The 23,410-nt window shown below is 49.8% G+C and overlaps 1 protein-coding gene across 1 annotated transcript in view; it reads left to right on the forward strand.

Moving 5' to 3' along the window:
• cplane1 (ciliogenesis and planar polarity effector 1) overlaps positions 1-23,410 on the forward strand; it is a 295,045-nt gene that overhangs the window by 267,814 nt on the left and 3,821 nt on the right. The window contains exons 43-50 of the mRNA XM_060847121.1: positions 1,072-1,165; positions 6,635-6,859; positions 11,755-11,785; positions 12,046-12,177; positions 12,717-12,870; positions 13,028-13,086; positions 16,047-16,217; positions 16,564-16,685. Coding sequence (XP_060703104.1) covers positions 1,072-1,165; positions 6,635-6,859; positions 11,755-11,785; positions 12,046-12,177; positions 12,717-12,870; positions 13,028-13,086; positions 16,047-16,217; positions 16,564-16,685 — 988 coding nt within the window. The remainder of the gene's footprint in view (positions 1-1,071; positions 1,166-6,634; positions 6,860-11,754; positions 11,786-12,045; positions 12,178-12,716; positions 12,871-13,027; positions 13,087-16,046; positions 16,218-16,563; positions 16,686-23,410) is intronic.

Consider the following 23,410-nt stretch of genomic DNA (forward strand, 5'->3'; position numbering starts at 1 on the left):
CTCCCTGGCTTCCACTTTTTCCCAACAGCGAGTCTCCAGGGGCCACCACCTTCTCAGATGCTCCTCCTCCACTTCGGATGGTCTGGGGCCAGCAATTCCCAGGTGTCGGTGGGAATGCTGCACTTCCCCGGTGGGTCATTGAGAGTATTACTGAAGCACTTCCTCTGTCCAGCTGGGACTCTCCTGGTGTAGTGGAGCTGGCATTAGAGCACCTGCCCATTGACAGACGAGTCCCTGAAACTGGTAATAATGAACAGTGACAAGTATGGTGCTGGAAAAGCACAGCCGGTCAGGCAGCATCTGAGGAGCAGAAGAATCGATGTTTTGGGCATAAGCCCTTCATCAGGAGCCCTTCAGGTTTATGCCCGAAACGTCGATTCTCCTGCTTCTCGGATGCTACCTGACCTGCTGCGCTTTTCCAGCAACATACTCTCGATTCTGATCTTCAGCATCGGCAGCCCTCATTCTCTCCCAGTAATAAACGGTGAAACTCAAAACAGTGAGACTGTTCCTAACAATCTCTCAACTCAAACTGCTGGTCAAATATTCCACTGATACACTTTAGGAAGGAGATGAAAGCATTAGAGAATTGTTTGAGAATAAAATCTCACATCCCTCGAACCAGTTCTAAGAATGGATGGGCGAAGCTGGGACTGTTCTCATTCAGGGTGTAAGGGCGGGGAGATCTGATCAAGGTGTCCAACACCATGAGTGATCTGAACAGAATTATTTGGTGATACCTGTTCCCAACGGTGGGAGGAGGACCAGGGTTCCCATTTAAGGATATTTGGCAAAAGCAGCAGCGATGACATGAGAAGGAACACCATAAACGTGGTGGAAGCAGATTCAATCCGCGTTTTCCGAAGGGAATCGGATGATGATCTGACGAGAAAGGATCTATAGGGAAGAGATGGAGGAGTGGGCCGTGGTGTGTCCCTGTCTTGCAGAGAGCCAGAATGGACAGCCCCCTGAGCTGGAACCCATGCTGCTTCTCCCTCCCCTGCCCAGCCGACTCCATCACTCCTCCTCTGACATTGCCTGGACTAATCCTTACCTACCATCTCCCAACAGCTTATAAATACCATTGAGCATCTGCACAGCGCCATGAAGCCTGAGGAGCAAGTGGAATGTTCCAGAACCTGCAGCCTTTCTCCTCTGGATGCAGGTATGATGGCAGTTTGATTACTTTTCCTAAATTAACTGTGTTGAGCAAGGAACACTTAAAATTAGCTGTGTGTAAAAGGATTGAGGAAGGCCAGAGAGGAAGAGTTTACTGATGATCGCTTTTGATGAATGTGTGGATAGGATGGATATCATTCAGTTTCCAGATAACTGCAGAACGGGAATGCCCAGTTGATAGTGAGATGAGTATTGTACCGGAGACACCCTGTTCCTCTTATCGTTATGTCACGGGGTCTTTCATGAGGTTTCAATTTCAAAGGCCACCAAAACGTGGCACCTCAAGCAGTCCACCTCTCTCCAAACCCTTGCACGAGGGAGGAAGCCTGAAGGGCCTGCATTTGGTTTATTATTTGAACAGATGTGGGGTAACAGCAAGGTCAGCATTTTTTTCCCTGATTACACTTGAACTGAAAGGCTCCCTCTGTCATTTCAGAGGGCAATGTAGAATCAACCACATTACTGTGGGGCTGCAATCCTGTGTGGGCCAAACCAGGTCAGGATGGTAGGTATCCCTCTTGAAAGAACATTCATGAACCAACATGGATTTTTACAAAAATTGATGATTGGCACCACAAACATTCACTCCCTCCCCCACTGACGCTCAGTAGCAGCAGTGTGTACCATTTACAAGATGCACTGCAGAAATTCACCAGAGATCCTTAGACACCAACTTCCAAACCCACGGCCACTTCCACCTAAAAGGACAAAGGCAGCAGTTACATGGAACACCACTTCGTGTGAGCTTAAAGCAGTTCAGCAGGGGCAGTGGTCACAGTATCTTTGTTCAGTAGCAACACAGCATAACTTAGGTAGAGTGAGTTCACTTCTGGTGTGTCAGGGGGGTGAGATGGTCTCTATTTTAATGCCAGATGCATGAGAGGGAAGCCGGATGAGTTTCAGATACAGATTGACACATGGAACTGCAAGGAGAAAGTGAGGACTGCAGATGCTGGAGATCAGAGTTGAGTGTATATTGCTGGAAAAGCGCAGCAGGTCGGGCGGTATCCGAGGAGCAGGAAAATTGACGTTTTGGGCCAGAGCCTTTCATCAGGAATGAGGCTGGGACCCTCCGGGATGGAGAGATAAGTGGGAGAGGGTGGGGCTGGGGAGAAGGTAGCTAAGAGTGCAATAGGTGGATGGGGGTGGGGATAAAGGTGATAGGTCAGGGAGGAGGGGGGAGCGGATAGGTGGGAAGGAAGATTGACAGGTGGGACAGGTCATGAGGGCGGTGCTGAGCTGGACGTAAGGAACTGGGGTAAGGTGGGGGGAGGGGAATGAGGAAACTGGTGAAGTCCACATTGATGCGATTCACCAGTTTCCTCATTTCCCCTCCCCACCCCCCCCTTACCCCAGTCAATCTTCGTTCCCACCTATCCACGCCACCCTCCTCCCCGACCGATCACCTTTCCCCTCACCCCCATCCACCTATTACACTCTCAGCTACCTTCTTCCCAGCCCCACCCTCTCCCAATTTATCTCTCCATCTCCGAGGTTCCCAGCCTCATTCCTGATGAAGGGCTCCGGCCTGAAACGTTGATTCTCCTGCTGCTTGGATACCGCCCGACCTGCTGTGCTTTTTCAGCAACACCGTCTCGATATGGAACTGCAATGTTGTTACCACCTCAAATTTGTGTTTCAGGGAGGGGACTGGCAACTCAACATTATGGGTGCGAGAGTGTTCAGGCAGGACAGAGGAGGTGCTGTTACAGTATTAGTCAGGGAGTTCATTACTGCAGTAAGGGGGGGCAGATATCATGGAGAGGTCGTCAAATCAGGTTTTCTGTGTAGAGCTTAGGGATAAAAAGGAGACAGTGACATTCCTGGGGTGTGTATTACAGAGCCCCCAAACAGTCAGTGAACAATACAGGGGCAGATATGGAGACAGTGCACTGAGGTGTGTAAAAATACAAACAGGATCATTATATTTTTTCAGTTCCCCCATTCGGAATAGCCATGATATAAAGGGTTTGGAGGGAGCAGATTCCCTGGAATGTGTTCAGGAGAGTTGTTTACGTCACTGTGTAGATGATCCAACAAGGGAGGGTACAGTGCTGCACCGAACTCTGGGGAATGAAGGTGGGCAGCTGTTCGAGGGGACAGTGGGGGGATGTTTCAGTGATAGCGATGCTGCAGATTTATTATGGATAACAAGAAGGACTGGGGGGGAAGGCAGATTTTATTAAAATAAGTCCACACCTGGCCAAAATATACTGGAAACAGCTACATGGGGGTAACTCGACAGGGGGAGGGTTCCAAAAGGTCCAGGGAGAGTATAGGGCCAACATGAGGGAGCAACGTACCCAGAGAACCCTGGACCTAGGGGACTATTCAGGACTGGATGAAAGGGAAAAGAGAGATGGATAACAGGTACAGAGGGAGTAAAACAGAGAGATGGATAACAGGTACAGAGGGAGTAAAACAGAGAGATGGATAACAGGTACAGAGGGAGTAAAACAACGGAATTTCTAGAGGAATATAGGAAGTGTAGGGGGATCTTAGAAAAGCAATTAGGAGAGCCAGGAGGGTGTATGCGAAAATACTGGAAAGCAAGGTTAGGGAGAATGTGTATACCAAGGGGAAGAGAATAACCAGGGAAAGAGACAGGCCTGAAGGAGGTGGCTCAAGAAATCGTGGATGCGTTGGTGATTATTTTCCAGAGTTCGATAGATTTGGGATCAGTTCCTGCGGATTGGAGGGTGGCTAATGTTGTACCACTTTTTAAGAAAGGTGGGAGAGAGAAAGCAGGAAATTATAGACCTCAGTGGTGGGAAAGATGCTGGAGTCTATTATAAAGGATGAAATTAGGACACATCTGGATAGCAGTAACAGGATAGGTCAGAGTCAGCATGGATTTATGAAGGGGAAATCATGCTTGACTAATCTGGAATGTTTTGAGGATGTAACTCTGAAGATGGACGAGGGAGATCCAGTAGATGTAGTGTACCTGGACTTTCAGAAAGCTTTTGATAAAGTCCCACATAGGAGGTTAGTGAGCAAAATTAGGGCGCATGGTATTGGGGGCAAAGTACTAACTTGGATTGAAAGTTGGTTGGCTGATAGGAAACAAAGAGTAGTGACAAACGGCTCCATTTCGGAATGGCAGGCAGTGACCAGTGGGGTACCGCAGGGATCAGTACTGGGACCGCAGCTTTTTACAATATATATTAATGATATAGAAGATGGTATTAGTAATAACATTAGCAAATTTGCTGATGATGCAAAGCTGGGTGGCAGGGTGAAATGTGAGGAGGATGTTAGGAGATTATAGGGTGACCTGGACAGGTTCGGTGAGTGGTCAGATGCAGTTGAATGTGGATAAATGTATGGTTATCCACTTTGGTGGCAATAACTGGAAGGCAGATTACTACCTAAATGGAATCAATTTAGGTAAAGGGGCAGTACAGAGAGATCTGGGGGTTCTTGTTTCCGATTTCCAGCATCAACAATTCTTTTGGGCATAATAAAGTGAAAGGCAGGAGGTTTCTCAGGGAATTGAGAAAACCCTTTTTCACTGAGAGGTTGCTGGGGTTCTGGAATGCCCTGCCTGGGAGAGGGGTTGACGTGGGAAACGTTACAACCTTTAAAAGTACTCCAATATGCATCTGAAATCTTAATGTCCAAGGCTACGGGCCTAATGCTGAATAATGAGACTCGTGTATGCAGTAAAGATTCGATGGGCAGAAGGGCCTATTTCTGTACTGTACGATTCTATGATTCTCTAAGACGCCTCAATCACCATCCTCACTTGGAATGAAACTGCCTCCCAACAGCACAGTGGTGTCTTAAACCCCAGGGGCTCCACAGGTTTAAGAAGACATCTCATCACCACCTTCCCTACAGCAATTAAGAACGGGCAATAAAGGTTACAGTAACGGTCCTCTCTATCTCCTCATTACAATAAAACCAAACATTCCCAGGAAATACATGCCACCCATTCCCTCGTGAGAACATTGTCCCGGACCCACAGGGCACTGCTATATCACCAGCATTACCCCGGACCCACAGGGCACTGCTATATCGGCAGCATTGTCCCGGACCCACAGGGCACTGCTATATCACCAGCATTGTCCCGGACCCACAGGGCACTGCTATATCACCAGCATTGTCCCGGACCCACAGGGCACTGCTATATCACCAGCATTGTCCCGGACCCACAGGGCACTGCTACATCACCAGCATTGTCCCGGACCCACAGGGCACTGCTATATCACCAGCATTGTCCCGGACCCACAGGGCACTGCTACATCACCAGCATTGTCCCGGACCCACAGGGCACTGCTATATCGCCAGCATTGTCCCGGACCCACAGGGCACTGCTATATCGCCAGCATTGTCCCGGACCCACAGGGCACTGCTATATCACCAGCATTACCCCGGACCCACAGGGCACTGCTACATCACCAGCATTGTCCCGGACCCACAGGGCACTGCTACATCACCAGCATTGTCCCGGACCCACAGGGCACTGCTATATAACCAGCATTGTCCCGGACCCACAGGGCACTGCTATATCACCAGCATTGTCCCGGACCCACAGGGCACTGCTACATCACCAGCATTGTCCCGGACCCACAGGGCACTGCTATATCACCAGCATTGTCCCGGACCCACAGGGCACTGCTATATCAGCAGCATTGTCCCGGACCCACAGGGCACTGCTACATCACCAGCATTGTCCCGGACCCACAGGGCACTGCTATATCACCAGCATTTTCCCGGACCCACAGGGCACTGCTATATCACCAGCATTGTCCCGGACCCACAGGGCACTGCTATATCACCAGCATTACCCCGGACCCACAGGACACTGCTATATCACCAGCATTGTCCCGGACCCACAGGGCACTGCTATATCAGCAGCATTGTCCCGGACCCACAGGGCACTGCTATATCGGCAGCATTGTCCCGGACCCACAGGGCACTGCTATATCGGCAGCATTGTCCCGGACCCACAGGGCACTGCTATATCGGCAGCATTGTCCCGGACCCACAGGGCACTGCTATATCACCAGCATTGTCCCGGACCCACAGGGCACTGCTATATCACCAGCATTGTCCCGGACCCACAGGGCACTGCTATATCACCAGCATTGTCACGGACCCACAGGGCACTGCTATATCACCAGCATTGTCCCGGACCCACAGGACACTGCCATATCACCAGCATTGTCCCGGACCCACAGGGCACTGCTATATCAGCAGCATTGTCCCGGACCCACAGGGCACTGCTATATCACCAGCATTGTCCCGGACCCACAGGGCACTGCTATATCACCAGCATTGTCCCGGACCCACAGGGCACTGCTATATCACCAGCATTGTCCCGGACCCACAGGGCACTGCTATATCACCAGCATTGCCCCGGACCCACAGGGCACTGCTATATTGGCAGCATATTGCCAGCTGCCTTCAAAGCAATACTGATGATCTCCTTCTGTCTTTGCCTTTCCAGCCGGTGCCGATCAGAAGGACAGAGCTCAGGAGCGGTGTGTGAGGGCTACTGCAGGATCTCGTGTGTGTGCAGACTGGCATTGTCGCTCTCCCCGACTCGGTGCTGAGGACGCAGCTGAGGAGCAGTGTTATCCAAAGGCTAAGACGACTGTGAGATCAGCCATGAGCCCAGATTGGCACCGACGCACACCCCCTCTCGCTGTCAAGGACCTGCACCTGTCTCCCGGTAGCTGCTGTGAATTGCTCTCAGTAGATGGGCACTCTCGCAGAATGAGGGGTGTAGGCTGTACAGGCTGGCACCTGAGGGGCTGAGTATGAGCTGGGCACAGGCAGTGAGTGTGAGCTGGGCATGGCTAGTGAGTGTGAGCCGGACACTGAGGGGCAGTGAGTGTGAGCTGGGCACTGAGGGGCAGTGAGTGTGAGCTGACACTGAGGGGCAGTGAGTGTGAGCTGGGCACTGAGGGGCAGTGAGTGTGGAATGCTGATTGTCCATTTACAGTCAAGTCAGACTCACATTGAGCCTCTCGTGAATTAACTGCACACCAAGGTGGAGATATCACCTCATGTCTGCATGTCAGAGGATTTCTGACCATTTTGTTGACATCCACAAGCTGTTCCTCTGCCTGGGAACCAATCGTATCGTTGTTACCAGGTAGAACTCTTTTATCATCAGTAATTGGTTGCCACTGCACAGACCAATCAACGACTTGTTCTTGGCTGAATCCACCTTTTTACCTAGGCCCTGGCCCTAGCTCATCTTCAGGAAGCCCCTCCCACTGACTGAGCAAGCAGCTGTGTAAACAGCACTTACAGTGAGGGGCAGGCTGTTAGTTTTAGGAAGATGCAGCAATCCCTCCCACAATCCTCGGGGGGTTTAGGAAACAGTCCTTTTCTCATTTCAGTCCACAACCCGGCATACAGAGACATAAAAGAGATACAGTGTTTACAATGGGATCATCATAAAAGTTAAAGACTGAACTAAATTACTCAAAGTGCTTGATTTAGCTGGTTAAGAAGCTCTGGTTAACAATAAACACTGACTCAACAAGAAACTATTATTTCTCACAACCTAACCAAAACGTTTGTTTTACTGTGGTTTGAACCATCAATTTATAATGCTGACTTATTCTTTTCCTTCTTAAACCCCAACAACCAGATGCAACTGTACACAGACAAACAGAAAAACGTGGTGGAGAAAAATATATTAGGGAAATACAGGTCAATAGTACAGTCCAAGGATTCATTTATGTTGTCCCTTTTAGGATCATAGAGATGTACAGCATGGAATCAGACCCTTCGGTCCAACCATCCATGCTGACCAGATATCCTAAATTAATTTAGTCCCATTTGCCAGCATGTAGCCCATATCCTTCCAAACCCTTCCTATTCATATACCCATCCAGATGCTTTTTAAATGTTGCAATTGTACCTCCACCACTTCCCCTGGCAGCACATTCCATACACGTACCACCCTCTGTGTGAAAAAGTTGCCTCTTAAGTCTCTTTTATATCTTTCCCCTCTCACCCTAAACCTATGCCCTCTAGTTCTGGACTCCCCCACTCCAGGGAAAAGACTTTGCCTATTTACCCTATCCATGCCCCTCATAATTTTGTAAACCTCTATAAGGTCACCCCTCAGCCTGCAACGCTCCAGGGAAAACAGCCCCAGCCTGTTCAGTCTCTCCCTGTAGCTCAGATCCTACAACCCTGGCAACATCCTTGTAAATCTTTTCTGAACCCTTTCAAGTTTTACAACATCTTTCCGATAGGAAGGAGACTAGAATTGCAAGCAATATTCCAACAGCGGCCTAACCAATGTCCTGTACAGCCGCAACATGACCTCCCAACACCTGTACTCAATACTCTGACCAGTAAAGGAAAGCATACCAAACATCTTCTTCACTATCCTATCTACCTGTGACTCTACGTTTGAGGAGCTATGAACCTGCACTCCAAGGTCTCTTTGTTCAGCAACACTCCCTAGGACCTTATTCTTCTTCCGAGTCCTTCTGATCTCTGCTCATTTTCCTTCCAAGTTCTTTCAGTCCTTCCCTGTAGACAGGGGGCTGAGTTGATTCACTAATTCTCAGTCACTGGTTAGAGGTAGCAGCTCAGCGTCAAACAGTGAATGAGAATAGTAATCTTTCTGACTATTGTTTGTGAGTTCAGTGTGAGGAGAGAGTGTGATGCTGTCTCTGTCGAGTCTGGAGGCCTCCTGCCTCTGTGTTGTTCCTCCCCAGGCTGGCCACCTGGCCAGGAACCTATCAGAGAGATGTTGTCATGCTGAGCATTCCTGACCCACACAACAGGCCCTTATTGAAAATCTCATCAGCAGCTTGTCTCTGGGTAAAGCTGTCCTGAATACACTCCCCACGGTACCAATATACCTCCAGCATCTTTCCCATTGCTACAGTGAGAACAGAACTTCCAATTAGTTATTTCAACTTGTTTTGCAACATCTCCTTTGACAGTCTCCTTAGTTTAAAGCAGTCAACTTCCTATTTTGCTCCACATTCCCAACTAAAGAAAAATATAAAATATGTTGTTTACATCCATTCTCTGATAAGGGTGAGCCTTGATTTGCAAACAGTGCCGAGAGGGTGGTGCTGGAAAAGCACAGCAGGTCAGGCAGCATCAGAGGAGCAGGAGAGGTGACATTTTGGGCATTGGCTACCTCTGCTACCTGACCTGCTGTTCTTTTCCAGCACCACACTCTTGACTGTGATCTCCAGCATTTGCAGTCCTCACTTTCGCCCACTTTCGAACAGTGCCCATAGTTCAGGAGTGACCCTCAAGAGCAAACATCCTTCCCACAGCCGCCTTGTGAAGACAATTCAGGGCCTTACACACTTCAATCAAGGCACCTTTCATTCTTCGAAACAAACTTAATCTGTCTAACTTTTCCCCTTCATCCCAGATATCAATCTAATCAACTTCTCCTGAACTCCCCAAAAGCATTTACATTTTCCTTTGAGAGAGACCGGTACTGCACACAGTGTTGGAGATGTGGGCACACCGTTGCGTGTGTAACTGAAGCAGTTCATATTCTATTATGTTCAATTCCTCTTTTCATAAAGTATAACATCCCCCACATACTCCCCGTGTCTGTGTGGGTTTCCTCTGGGTGCTCCAGCTTCCAACCACAGTCCAAAGATATGCAGGTTAGGGTATGTTAGCCATGCTAAATTACCCAGAGTGCCCAGGGATGTGCAGGTTAGGGTATGTTAGCCATGCTAAGTTACCCAGAGTGCCCAGGGATGTGCAGGTTAGGGTATGTTAGCCATGCTAAATTACCCAGAGTGCCCAGGGATGTGCAGGTTAGGGTGGGTTAGCCATGCTGAATTACCCAGAGTGCCCAGGGATGTGCAGGTTAGGGTGGGTTAGCCATGCTGAATTACCCAGAGTGCCCAGGGATGTGCGGGTTAGGGTGGGTTAGCCATGCTAAATTACCCAGAGTGCCCAGGGTTGTGCAGGTTAGGGTATGTTAGCCATGCTAAATTACCCAGAGTGCCCAGGGATGTGCGGGTTAGGGTGGGTTAGCCATGCTAAATTACCCAGAGTGCCCAGGGATGTGCAGGTTAGGGTATGTTAGCCATGCTAAGTTACCCAGAGTGCCCAGGGATGTGCAGGTTAGGGTATGTTAGCCATGCTAAATTACCCAGAGTGCCCAGGGATGTGCAGGTTAGGGTATGTTAGCCATGCTAAATTACCCAGAGTGCCCAGGGATGTGCAGGTTAGGGTGGGTTAGCCATGCTAAATAACCTAGAGTGCCCAGGAATGTGCAGGTTAGGGTGGGTTAGCCATGCTGAATTACCCAGAGTGCACAGGGATGTGCAGGTTAGGGTATGTTAGCCATGCTAAATTACCCAGAGTGCCCAGGGATGTGCAGGTTAGGGTATGTTAGCCATGCTAAATTACCCAGAGTGCCCAGGGATGTGCAGGTTAGGGTATGTTAGCCATGCTAAATTACCCAGAGTGCCCAGGGATGTGCAGGTTAGGGTGGGTTAGCCATGCTAAATTACCCAGAGTGCCCAGGAATGTGCAGGTTAGGGTGGGTTAGCCATGCTGAATTACCCAGAGTGCCCAGGGATGTGCAGGTTAGGGTATGTTAGCCATGCTAAATTACCCAGAGTGCCCAGGGATGTGCAGGTTAGGGTGGGTTAGCCATGCTAAATTACCCAGAGTGCCCAGGAATGTGCAGTTTAGAGTGGGTTAGCCATGCTAAATTACCCAGAGTGCCCAGGAATGTGCAGGTTAGAGTGGGTTAACCATGCTAAATTACCCAGAATGCCCAGGTTAGAGTGGGTTGGCTATGCTAAATTACCCAGAGTGCCCATGGATGTGCAGGTTAGAGTGGGTTGGCTATGCTAAATTACCCAGAGTGCCCAGGGATGTGCAGGTTAGAGTGGGTTAGTCATGCTAAATTACCCAGAGTGCCCAGGGATCTGCAGGTTAGAGTGGGTTAGCCATGCTAAATTATCCAGAGTGCCCAGGGATCTGCAGGTTAGAGTGGGTTAGCCATGCTAAATTACCCAGAGTGCCCAGGGATGTGCAGGTTAGAGTGGGTTAGTCATGCTAAATTACCCAGAGTGCCCAGGGATCTGCAGGTTAGAGTGGGTTAGCCATGCTAAATTACCCAGAGTGCCCAGGGATGTGCAGCTTTGAGTGGATTAGTCATGAGGAATGTAGGTTTACAGGGATATAGTAGGATAGGTGGGTCTGGGTGGGATGCTCTTCAGTGTGGACTCAATGGGCTAAATAAGATTCTATGATCCCATTAACCTTCTCAATTGCAAACTCTCTACCTTGTTAATCTGCATCAAATGTTTCCTACTGTATTGAATTATTAGAAGGAGTCACTGGACAGCTCCTGGGTTAAATTAAATACAGTGAGCTACCAGACCCAGCCTGGGATCTCCCCACTAATGACAGCTGTATAAACCCAGTCTCAATCCCTCCTGACAGGGACAGAGACAGTGTCTAACCCTCAACAGGTCAGTGTTAGCACAGTCTGAGAGACACAGCCTGTGACATGTTCAAAACTGAAATGTGATGAATTTCAATTCAAAATCTTCAGTTTAGACGCGTCAGTTTCTTATGTGTTTATGCATCTTTCCACAGCTCGTCATCAGCTGAGCAGAGAAACTGCAAGGTCAGTGGAACATTATATATGTAATTCTCAGACAGACAGGGTCCATGTGTTAATCCGGGCCGATACTGCTCTGCGTTATTCCCGGACAGACGGGGTGCACGTGTTATTCCTGGATTGCTGTGGGTCACGTTCCCGCTGTTTGTGCTTTGTATTTTGCTTGGCTTCTGCCTGGGGAGGGAGCTGTAGCTGTGCTGTAACCAGAGTGAGGTTCAGCCCTCTCCCAGTTTGGGACACTAATGTCTCCTATTTTGTATTTCCAGCTCCTGGGATGATCCACTTCACCTCAGTGGACTCAGCGGGGTCAGTGACATTGTAGCTGACCTGTTTAATGAGGGAAAATTGTCCACGAAAGGCCTGGGCCTGTCTGAACAACAAATTGAGAAACTCTCCAGGTATGGATTGCCAATGGCGTTTATTTGACATGTCCCACTGGCCAATGGGAATATAAGCTGCAAAACTCATGACTCCAGTTCAGAAAGACAGCAGAGTGGCTCAGTGGCGAGCTCTGCCTGACAGCACCATGGACCGTGGGTTCGATCCCAGCCTCAGGTGATTGTCTGTGTGGGTTTCCTCTGGGTGCTCCGGTTTCCTCCCACAGTCCAAAGATGTGCAGGTCAGGGTGGATTGGCCGTGGGATAGGGTGGAGTTGTGGCTTTTCAGAGAGTCAGTGTGGATGGGCCGAATGACCTGCTTCCACACTGTAGCATTCCATGATTCTATATTAAATCAATATCAGCTAGCCCACATCTGGGAGTCCTTGACAGGACAGTGTAGAGAGAGCTTTATTCTCGATCTAACCCAGTGCTGTCCCTGTCCTGGGAGTGTTTGACGGGAATGGTGTTAAGGGAACATGCCTGTTGGTATTTCCACATCCTGATTCTCCATGTTACCACACACACACTCACTTGTCGATTGTTCTGGGAATGTGCAGGTATTCTAAGCCTGCAAAACGAAGTGTGCCGGAACAGAAGGAGATTCAAGAATGGATGAAACACAAGAGACAGCAGAGGTTTGCAACATATCGACAACACCGAGAAGATCTGAGGAGTAAGGAGCGATCACCGTACTGTGCCAAGGAGAGACAGGTGAGAAGCCAGTTGCTTTCCTGGTGGCACGTTGACAACCAGAAGAAGGGAACTCTGCCCATGTCAGGTCTTCAGGTCATACCGATGTCAGGTCTTCGGGTCATACCGATGTTAGGTGTTTGGTTTATTCTGATAATCTTTTCCATTTTCATCGCAGAAGAAAATCACAAACAAAGAAATTAAACAACACCAGAAGAAGACTGCAGTAAAGAACAGGTAATTATTTAATACAGTGCGGACTGCTACTCACAGACTGACCGATTCACCGTGTATACCCTAACCCAGAGACTGACCGATTCACAGTGTGTACCCTAACCCAGAGACTGACAGATTCACCGTGTATACCCTAACCCAGAGACTGACCGATTCACAGTGTGTACCCTAACCCAGAGACTGACAGATTCACCGTGTATACCCTAACCCAGAGTCTAGCCGATTCACTGTGTATACCCTAACCCAGAGACTGACTGTTTCACCGTGTATACCCAAACCTAGAGACTGACCGATTCACCGTGTATACCCTAACCCAGAGACTGACCGATTCACCGTGTATACCCCAACCCAGAGACTGACAGTTTCACCGTGTATACCCTAACCCAGAAACTGACCGATTCACCGTGTATACCCTAACCCAGAGACTGACCGATTCACCGTGTATACCCTAACCCAGAGACTGACTCATTCACCGTGTATACCGTAACCCAGAGACTGACCGATTCACCGTGTATACCCTAACCCAGAGACTGACCGATTCACCGTGGGTACCCTAACCCAGAGACTGACCGATTCACCGTGGGTACCCTAACCCAGAGACTGACCGATTCACCGTGTATACCCTAACCCAGAGACTGACTCATTCACCGTATTTACCCTAACCCAGAGACTGACCGATTCATTGTGTATACCCTAACCCAGAGACTGACCGATTCACCGTGTGTACCCTAACCCAGAGACTGACCCATTCACCGTGTTTACCCTAACCCAGAGACTGACCGATTCATTGTGTATACCCTAACCCAGAGACTGACCGATTCACCGTGTGTACCCTAACCCAGAGACTGACCGATTCACCGTGTATACCCTAACCCAGAGACTGACCGATTCACCGTGTGTACCCTAATCCAGAGACTGACTCATTCACCGTGTATACCGTAACCCAGAGACTGACCAATTCACCGTGTGTACCCTAACCCAGAGACTGACCGATTCACCGTGTATACCCTAACCCAGAGACTGACCGATTCACTGTGTATACCGTAACCCAGAGACTGACTCATTCACCGTGTTTACCCTAACCCAGAGACTGACTCATTCACCGTGTATACCCTAACCCAGAGACTGACCGATTCACCGTGTGTACCCTAACCCAGAGACTGACCGATTCACCGTGTGTACCCTAACCCAGAGACTGAACGATTCACCGTGTATACCCTAACCCAGAGACTGACCGATTCACCGTGTGTACCCTAACCCAGAGACTGACCGATTCACCGTGTATACCCCAACCCAGAGACTGACCGATTCACTGTGTATACCGTAACCCAGAGACTGACCGATTCACCGTGTATACCCTAACCCAGAGACTGACCGATTCACCGTGTTTACCCTAACCCAGAGACTGACCGATTCACTGTGTATACCCTAACCCAGAGACTGACCGATTCACCGTGTATACCCGAACCCAGAGACTGACCGATTCACCCTGTGTACCCTAACCCAGAGACTGACCGATTCACCGTGTATACCCTAACCCAGAGACTGACCGATTCACTGTGTATACCGTAACCCAGAGACTGACCGATTCACCGTGGGTACCCTAACCCAGAGACTGACCGATTCACTGTGTATACCGTAACCCAGAGACTGACCGATTCACAGTGTGTACCCTAACCCAGAGACTGACCGATTCACCGTGTATACCGTAACCCAGAGACTGACCGATTCACCGTGTATACCCTAACCCAGAGACTGACCGATTCACTGTGTGTACCCTAACCCAGAGACTGACCGATTCACCGTGTATACCCTAACCCAGAGACTGACCGATTCACCGTGTATCCCCGAACCCAGACTGACCGATTCACCGTGCGTACCCTAACCCAGAGACTGACCGATTCGCCATGTGTACCCTAACCCAGAGACTGACCGATTCACCGTGTGTACCCTAACTCAGAGACTGACCGATTCACCGTGTATACCCGAACCCAGAGACTGACCGATTCACCGTGTGTACCCTAACCCAGAGGCTGACCCATTCACCGTGTGTACCCTAACCCAGAGACTGACCGATTCACCGTGTATACCCGAACCCAGAGACTGACCGATTCACCGTGTGTACCCTAACCCAGAGACTGACCAATTCACCGTGTATACCCTAACCCAGAGACTGACCGATTCACCGTGTATACTTTAATCCGGACACTGACCGATTGACCACGTGTCCCGTAAAATGAAAGCGCACGACTCATCATGTATCCTAAGTTCTTCCACACCCTTGTACAAATCCCTGATTGACTTTCCATGGAACCCATTGAATATCAGTCTAATTTCTTTTGAGAGCCTTGATTCAACCTCACATCACACTCTTAGATACTACATTCCAGATACTAATACCTGAATTGAAAAATGTGCTGGAAAAACACAGCAGGTCAGGCAGCATCCGAGGTGCGAGAGAATCGACGTTTCGGGCATAAGCTCTTCTTCAGGGCTAATACCTGAAGTCAACCTGCCTCCCCCACACTCTCAGACAGTACATTACGACCCGAGTCACGAATTGGCAGGGTTGGATTTGTCCTGCTTTTTATGTACACAACGTACACATCAAGTTTTAATGATTTTGTCAGGTAGATGCCAGTGTTGTAACCTTACTGGAACAGTTTGACTAGGTGAGTGGCAAGTTCTGGAGTACAGGTCATCAGTACTAAAGCCACAATGTTCTCAGGGACCAATGCCTTTGCAGTATTCAGTCTCCAAGCCTGGCTTGATTATCACGTGGAGTGAATTGGATTGGCTGGAGACTGGTATCTGGGATGTTGGGGACCAGTGGAGGAGACCGTTCCGTTCTGTATCCCTGGATCTGAACAATTATCTGTGAACCAAGTTACTGGGTCTGAATAATTCATTGTGTGTAGCAGTAAGTTGTGGTGTTTTTGAATGAACGGTCTGTTTCTGCCCAGGGTAACTCTAGCTGTGAACCATGAACAGCGAACACAAGCAGCACTTAACTTGATGAATGAGATGTTGTGTGACACCATTCAGCTTCCAGCCACTCGTTCACGAGCTCCGAGGGAACGGCTACTCAAGTCAACTCAAAGCACTCAGTCCCGGCCACACACCACACAAAGAGGGTAAGTAGAGGAGGACCTCCCCTGACAGGGATTTAACAGACACACTCCTGAGGCTGAGAGGTGAGAAAACCTATCCACCCCTTTCCTCAAACTCACCCTGAAGCCGGCGATCACTCCATCCCTTCAGCCTCTTGTACAGGACCAAGGGCAGCTATCATAATGCAGAATATAAACCAACACACTCCCGTCCCTGTTCCCAGTGCTTCACGTGACTCAGAGAATGTCTCTGCAGTTGGTGTGTGTGTGAGAGAGAGAGAGCCACTGTTGTGTGTGTGGGGGTCAGTGAGAGAGAGGTGTGAGTAATGAGAGTGATAGACCTTTCCCCTGTCACTCTGTTCTGATGCAGGAGGTGTGCAGCATCTCGCAGTCTCTCAGCTGGTCGGGCAGAGCACAGTTTTGCAGGAACCTATTCGATGGTGACTCGGTGCCGTTCTATGTCTGCATCACCTGGACCCGGGAGACCCTCAGGTAAGTCAGGCACTTTGGGCCCTCTCGGAGGGGGGGGGTCAGTTCCTCACTCGCTCTCCATTGCCCCCTCTGAGGGACAGGTCAGTCATTGCTCACCCCCCACACACACAGACACCTGTACACAGACATACTCACACAGACACACAGATATGTGCAGTAATAATGAGCTGAATTAGCTGCATATTTTCAGGGTCTTGGGAAAAGACATACATGTGGAGGCATGCACAATCTCCACAGGATTGCAGCCTTCCCAGGAAATGGTGACAGCCACTCCTCCCTTCCAATGGGTTCACACCTCCTGGTTGAGAGTGAGTGCTGAAAGGTGTTTCCCTCAGTGTTTGGAGGATTTCCAAACCGGTTATACCAGTGTTTAGGTTCAGCAGGATAAATGTTTCAAAAGCTTTTGACTGCCACAGACTGTCTCTTTGGTCTGGGATTGCCCCTCTCTATCTCATACGTTAGCTGAATTACAGCTTTCCCCACTCTGCTGACCAAAGCAGCCGTACCCTTTTGCCTCTGAGACTCAGCTGCCTCTTTCAGTCCAAACATGAAATGGAAAGACTGTCTGTGTTTCTGCTTGTTTCCAGGTGCAGACATCTTCCATGTTCCCCCAAGTTAGGCTCAAACCGCGCCGTTCCCCAGCGATAAACAAGCACCACCACACCAGGCCTGTTGTCTGGCAGAATTGAAAAATCACATGACCTCCTTCTTTCCTCAGTTGAACCTTGAATCCAAGTGACAAAACAACCACCTTGAGAAACCTTGCATTCACAACGCTGCATTTTCAATCTGCTGCAGCAGTCCGCCTTGATTTAGTGACTGGGGTGCAAGAGCCAGCTGAAATTTCAACCCAACCCAGTGATGAGGGAGTGCTGCATTGTCAGTGACACCATCCGGTGTTTCACCACTTAGGTCCAGGCAAAACATCCCAAGGTACTACTTGATAACTAAAGGAAGATTTTTAGTATCCTGGTCAATATTTACCCCTCAAATTATCTGTTCAAACAAACAGTTGGCTATTTATTTCATCACTGCTTGTGGAATTTAATGCATGCAAACTCTTACCTCCTTCCCCCCTAGTAACCCTGCATCTGAAATCTATTTCATTGGCTGCAAAATACTTCTGTCTATCCTCAGGTCTTGGAAGGAACAATATAAATGAGTGCTATTTTCTTTTACATGGTAAAAGTAGTTCCTTGAAAGTGGAGTCGCAGGTAGATAGGATAGTGAAGGCGGTGTTTGGTATGCTTTCCTTTATTGGTCAGAGTATTGAGTACAGGAGTTGGGAGGTCATATTGCTGCAGTACAGGACATTGGTTAGGCCACTGTTGGAATATTATGTACAATTTTTGTCCAGGAGAAAGTGAGGACTGCAGATGCTGGAGATTAGAGTCGAGAGTGTGATGCTGGAAAATGTACAGCAGGTCAGGCAGCATCCGAGGAGCAGGAGAATCAACGTTTCGGGCATGAGCCCCTCATTTTGATGCTGCCTGACTTGCTGTGCTTTTCCAGCACTACACTCTCAACTACAATTCTGGTCTCCCCGCTGTAGGAAAGATGTTGTGAAACTTGAAAGGGTTCAGAAAAGATTTACAAGGATGTTGCCAGGGTTGGAGGGTTTGAGCTACAGGGAGAGGCTGAATTGGCTGGGGCTGTTTTCCCTGGAGCATTGGAGGCTGAGGGGAGACCTTATAGAGGTTTATAAAATTATGAGGGACATGGATAGGGTAAATAGACTTGTTTTTTTCCCTGGAGTCGGGGAGTCCAGAACTAGAGGGTACAGGTTTAGGGTGAGAGGGGAAAGTTATAAAAGAGACCTAAGGGGCAACGTTTTCACACAGAGGGTGGTATGTGTATGGAATGAGCTGCCAGAGGAAGTGGTGGAGGCTGGTACAATTACAGCATTTAAAAGGCACCTAGATGGGTATATAAATAGGAAGGGTTTAGAGGGATATTGGCCAAGTGCTGGCAATGAGACTAGACTAATTGAGGATATCTGCTCGGCACGGATGAGTTGGACCGAAGGGTCTGTTTCCGTGCTGTAATTCTCTATGAACTCTATTCTCTTAAATTAGTGCAGTGGAAAGTTTGTGATAGAACATAGAACAGTACAGCACAGAACAGGCCCTTCAGCCCATGATGTTGTGCCGACCATTGATCCTCATGTATGTACCCTCAAATTTCTGTGACCATGTGCATATCCAGCAGTCGCTTAAATGTCCCCAATGACCTTGCCTCCACAACTGCTGCTGGCAACGCATTCCATGCTCTCACAACTCTCTGTGTAAAGAACCCACCTCTGACATCCCCTCGAAACTTTCCTCTAACCAGCTTAAAACTATGACCCCTTGTGTTAGCCTTTTCTGCCCTGAGAAATAGTCTCTAGCTCTCGACTCTATCTATGCCCCTCACTATCTTGTATACCTCAATTAGGGCCCCTCTCCTCCTCCTTTTCTCCAATGACAAAAGTCCGAGCTCAATCAACCTCTCTTCATGAGATAAGCCCTCCAGTCCAGGCAGCATCCTGGTAAACCTCCTCTGAACCCTCTCCAAAGCATCCACATCTTTCCTATAATAGGGTGACCAGCACTGGACACAGTATTCCAAGTGCGGTCTAACCAAAGTTTTATAGAGCTGCAACAAGATCTCACGACTCTTAAACTCAATCCCCCTGTTAATGAAAGCCAAAACACCAGATGCTTTATTAACAACCCTGTCCACTTGGGTGGCCATTTTAAGGGATCTATGTACTTGCACACCCAGATCCCTCTGTTCCTCCACACTGCCAAGAATCCTATCCTTAATCCTGGACTCGGCTTTCAAATTCGACCTTCCACCTTGAGCAGATCTGCCCTCAATCTCCTTCACTCGAAGCAGACCTGCCCCAGCTCCTCCATTGTAACCTCTTCAATAAAACTCCTCATCCCTGGATCCATACCCCCTTGAAGACTCGGCCAAGCTCCCTGAAGGCTGAGGGCCAGATTGGGACTCAATGCTGTAGCTGGGGCCTAATCAGGGTCTTGTAAAGGTTCAGCATCACCTCTCCGTACTCAATCCCAGAGCACGGAGTTAAAATAATTTGCAAAACAAGTGAAATGGATTGATCTTTATACAGGTCATTTTTTCGAATGTGTTGGAATGTGCCTTGAATAGGCAAGGTGACCCCTGTGCCTAGAACGCTGAGGTACTGCTAAATGACCTTGTGCTTTTGAAGCCGTTTTCTAAAGGAGCTGATGCCTCTTCTGCCCCTCACATCATCGCTGATGTCACACGCTCAGTGACTTCTGCCACCCCTACTGCCGTGTCTGCCACCACTTCTGCCCCCACCAGCGCCACTCACCTGCATTCTGCTGACACGCCCCCCACAGATCCCACTGTCACTATCCCCGCCCCCCAGAACCCTGAGGGGAACACTACCCCTGCTCATGACTCCACCCCCATTCCCCCCACCATCACACCCACTCCAGTTACCGGCTCCGCCCCCACTCCCAGCTCCACACCCACACCAGATCCCAGCTCCCAGCCCTGCCGGGTTTTCACCATCCCTCCAGACCTTCCCCTCATTGAGGACGAACGATCAGTCCTCAGCAAAGGACTCACCTTCATCCTCCTCCGTCCACGCGTGAATGAATTTAGTACACGCCGTGACGTCAAACAATTCTTCCGCCGCCTCCGCCTCTGAGCTTACTTTCACAATCAGGACTCCCGCCCACATTTCGAGGACCCCTTTGCCCATCTCCAACACACTGCATCCACCTGGACACCTCGCACTGGCCTATTACCTGCCCTCGACCTCTTCATTTCCAGCTGCCGCCGGGACATTAACAGCCTCAACCTGTCTACCCCTCTCCCCCACTCCAACCTCTCACCCTCACAACGCGCAGCCCTCCAATCCCTCTGCTCCAATCCCAACCTCACCATCAAGCCAGCAGATAAAGGGAACGCAGTGGTAGTCTGGCGCACTGACCTCTACACCGGTGAAACCAAACGCCAACTCGAGGACACCTCTTCCTACCGCCCCCTCGACCATGACCCCACCCCCCCATCACCAAACCCTCATCTCCCAGACCATACAGAACCTCATCACCTCAGGAGATCTCCCACCCACAGCTTCCAACCACATAGTCCGGGAACCCCGCACTGCCCGGTTCTACCTCCTTCCCAAGATCCACAAGCCTGACCACCCTGGCCGTCCCATTGTCTCAGCATGCTCCTGCCCCACTGAACTCGTCTCTACCTACCTCGACACTGTCCTATCCCCCTCGTCCAGGAACTCCCCACATACGTTCGAGACAGCACCCACGCCCTCCACCTCCTCCAAGACTTCCATTTCCCCAGCCCCCAATGCCTCATCTTCACCATGGATATCCAATCCCTCTACACCTCCATCCGCCATGACCAGGGCCTCCAAGCCCTCCGTTTCTTCCTCTCCTGACGTCCCCAACAGTACCCTTCCACCGACACTCTCATTCATTTGGCCGAACTGGTCCTCACCCTTAACAATTTCTCCTTTAAATCCTCCCACTTCCTCCAGACCAAAGGGGTAGCCATGGGCACACGTATGGGCCCCAGCTATGCCAGTCTCTTTGTTGGCTACGTAGAACAGTTGATCTTCCGTAATTACACCGGCACCACTCCCCACCTCTTCCTCCGCTACATTGATGACTGCATTGGCGCCACCTCGTGCTCCCGCGAGGAGGTTGAGCAATTCATCAACTTCACCAACACATTCCACCCTGACCTTAAATTTACCTGGACCATCTCTGACACCTCCCTCCCCTTCCTGGACCTCTCCATCTCCATTAATGACGACCGACTTGACACTGACATTTTTTACAAACCCACCGACTCCCACAGCTACCTGGATTACACCTCTTCCCACCCTACCTCTTGCAAAAATGCCATCCCGTATTCCCAATTCCTCCGCCTCCGCCGTATCTGCTCCCAGGAGGACCAGTTCCACCATAGAACACACCGATGGCCTCCTTCTTTAGAGACCGCAATTTCCCTTCCCATGTGGTTAAAGATGTCCTCCAACGCATCTCGTCCACACCCCGCACCTCTGCCCTCAGACCCCACCCCTCCAACCGTAACAAGGACAGAATGCCCCTGGTGCTCACCTTCCACCCTACAAACCTTCGCATAAACCTAATCATCTGTCGACATTTCCGCCACCTCCAAAAAGACCCCACCACCAGGGATATATTTCCCTCCCCACCCCTTTCCGCCTTCCGCAAAGACCGTTCCCTCCGTGACTACCTGGTCAGGTCCACACCCCCCCACGACCCACCCTCCCATCCTGGCCCTTTCACCTGCCACCGCAGGAACTGTAAAACCTGTGCCCACACCTCCTCCCTCACCTCTATCCAAGGCCCTAAAGGAGCCTTCCACATCCATCAAAGTTTTACCTGCACATCCACTAATATCATTTATTGTATCCGTTGCTCCCGATGCGGTCTCCTCTACATTGGGGAGACTGGGCGCCTCCTAGCAGAGCGCTTCAGGGAACATCTCTGGGACACCCGCACCAATCAACCACACCGCCCCGTGGCCCAACATTTCAACTCCCCCTCCCACTCTGCCGAGGACATGGAGGTCCTGGGCCTCCTTCACCGCCGCTCCCTCACCACCAGACGCCTGGAGGAAGAACGCCTCATCTTCTGCCTCGGAACACTTCAACCCCAGGGCATCAATGTGGACTTCAACAGTTTCCTCATTTCCCCTTCCCCCACCTCACCCTAGTTCCAAACTTCCAGCTCAGCACTGTCCCCATGACTTGTCTGGACTTGTCCGACCTGCCTAGCTCCTTTTCCACCTATCCACTCCACCCTCACCTCCCTGACCTATCACCTTCATCCCCTCCCCCACTCACCCATTGTACTCTATGCTACTCTCTCCTCACCCCCACCCTCCTCTCGCTTATCTCTCCACCCTTCAGGCTCACTGCCTTTATTCCTGATGAAGGGCTTTTGCCCGAAACGTCGATTTCGCTGCTCCTTGGATGCTGCCTGAACTGCTGGGCTCTTCCAGCACCACTGACCCAGAGCCAGTTCAGTACGGTCCTCCAATCCGTTTCCCTGCTCCAAGTAAGGAACCATGTTAGTGCTACAGCAATGGCCAGCCTGAAATGACAATTTTACCGCATTTTCTGAAAGTATCCTTCCTTTTTATTCAGTTTTGTATCACTTACTCCACCATTACCTTGTGTAGAATGTAGTTTCAGATATTATTTTCTCCTATTTAAAAAGAATTTATCAATATCTATAATCACATCTGCTAACGTATTACATCATTAGAGGTGGCCCGGTGGCACAGTGGTTAGCACTGCTGCCTCACAGCCCCAGGGACCCGGGTTCAGTTCCTGCCTCAGGCGACTGACTGTGTGGAGTTTGCACGTTCTCCCCGTGTCTGCATGGGTTTCCTCCGGGTGCTCCGGTTTCCTCCCACAGTCCAAAACTGTGCAGGTTAGGTGAATTGGCCGTGCTGAGATTGCCCGCAGTGTTAGGTGAAGGGGTAAATGTAGGGGAATGGGGCTGGGTGGGTTTCTCTTCGGCGGGTCGGTGTGGACTTGTTGGGCCGAAGGGCCTGTTTCCACACTAAGTAGTCTAAATTCTTTGTGATTAGAAATTCTAAGATGTACTTGAGACATAATACATTATAAAACAATAGCAAATATCTTTAAATACTGCACTTCCCACCTTTCCAATAAGGCAGCAGCTACACCA

This window comes from Hemiscyllium ocellatum, chromosome 2 (genome assembly GCF_020745735.1).
Source record: "Hemiscyllium ocellatum isolate sHemOce1 chromosome 2, sHemOce1.pat.X.cur, whole genome shotgun sequence".
Classification (NCBI taxonomy): Eukaryota; Metazoa; Chordata; class Chondrichthyes; order Orectolobiformes; family Hemiscylliidae; genus Hemiscyllium; species Hemiscyllium ocellatum.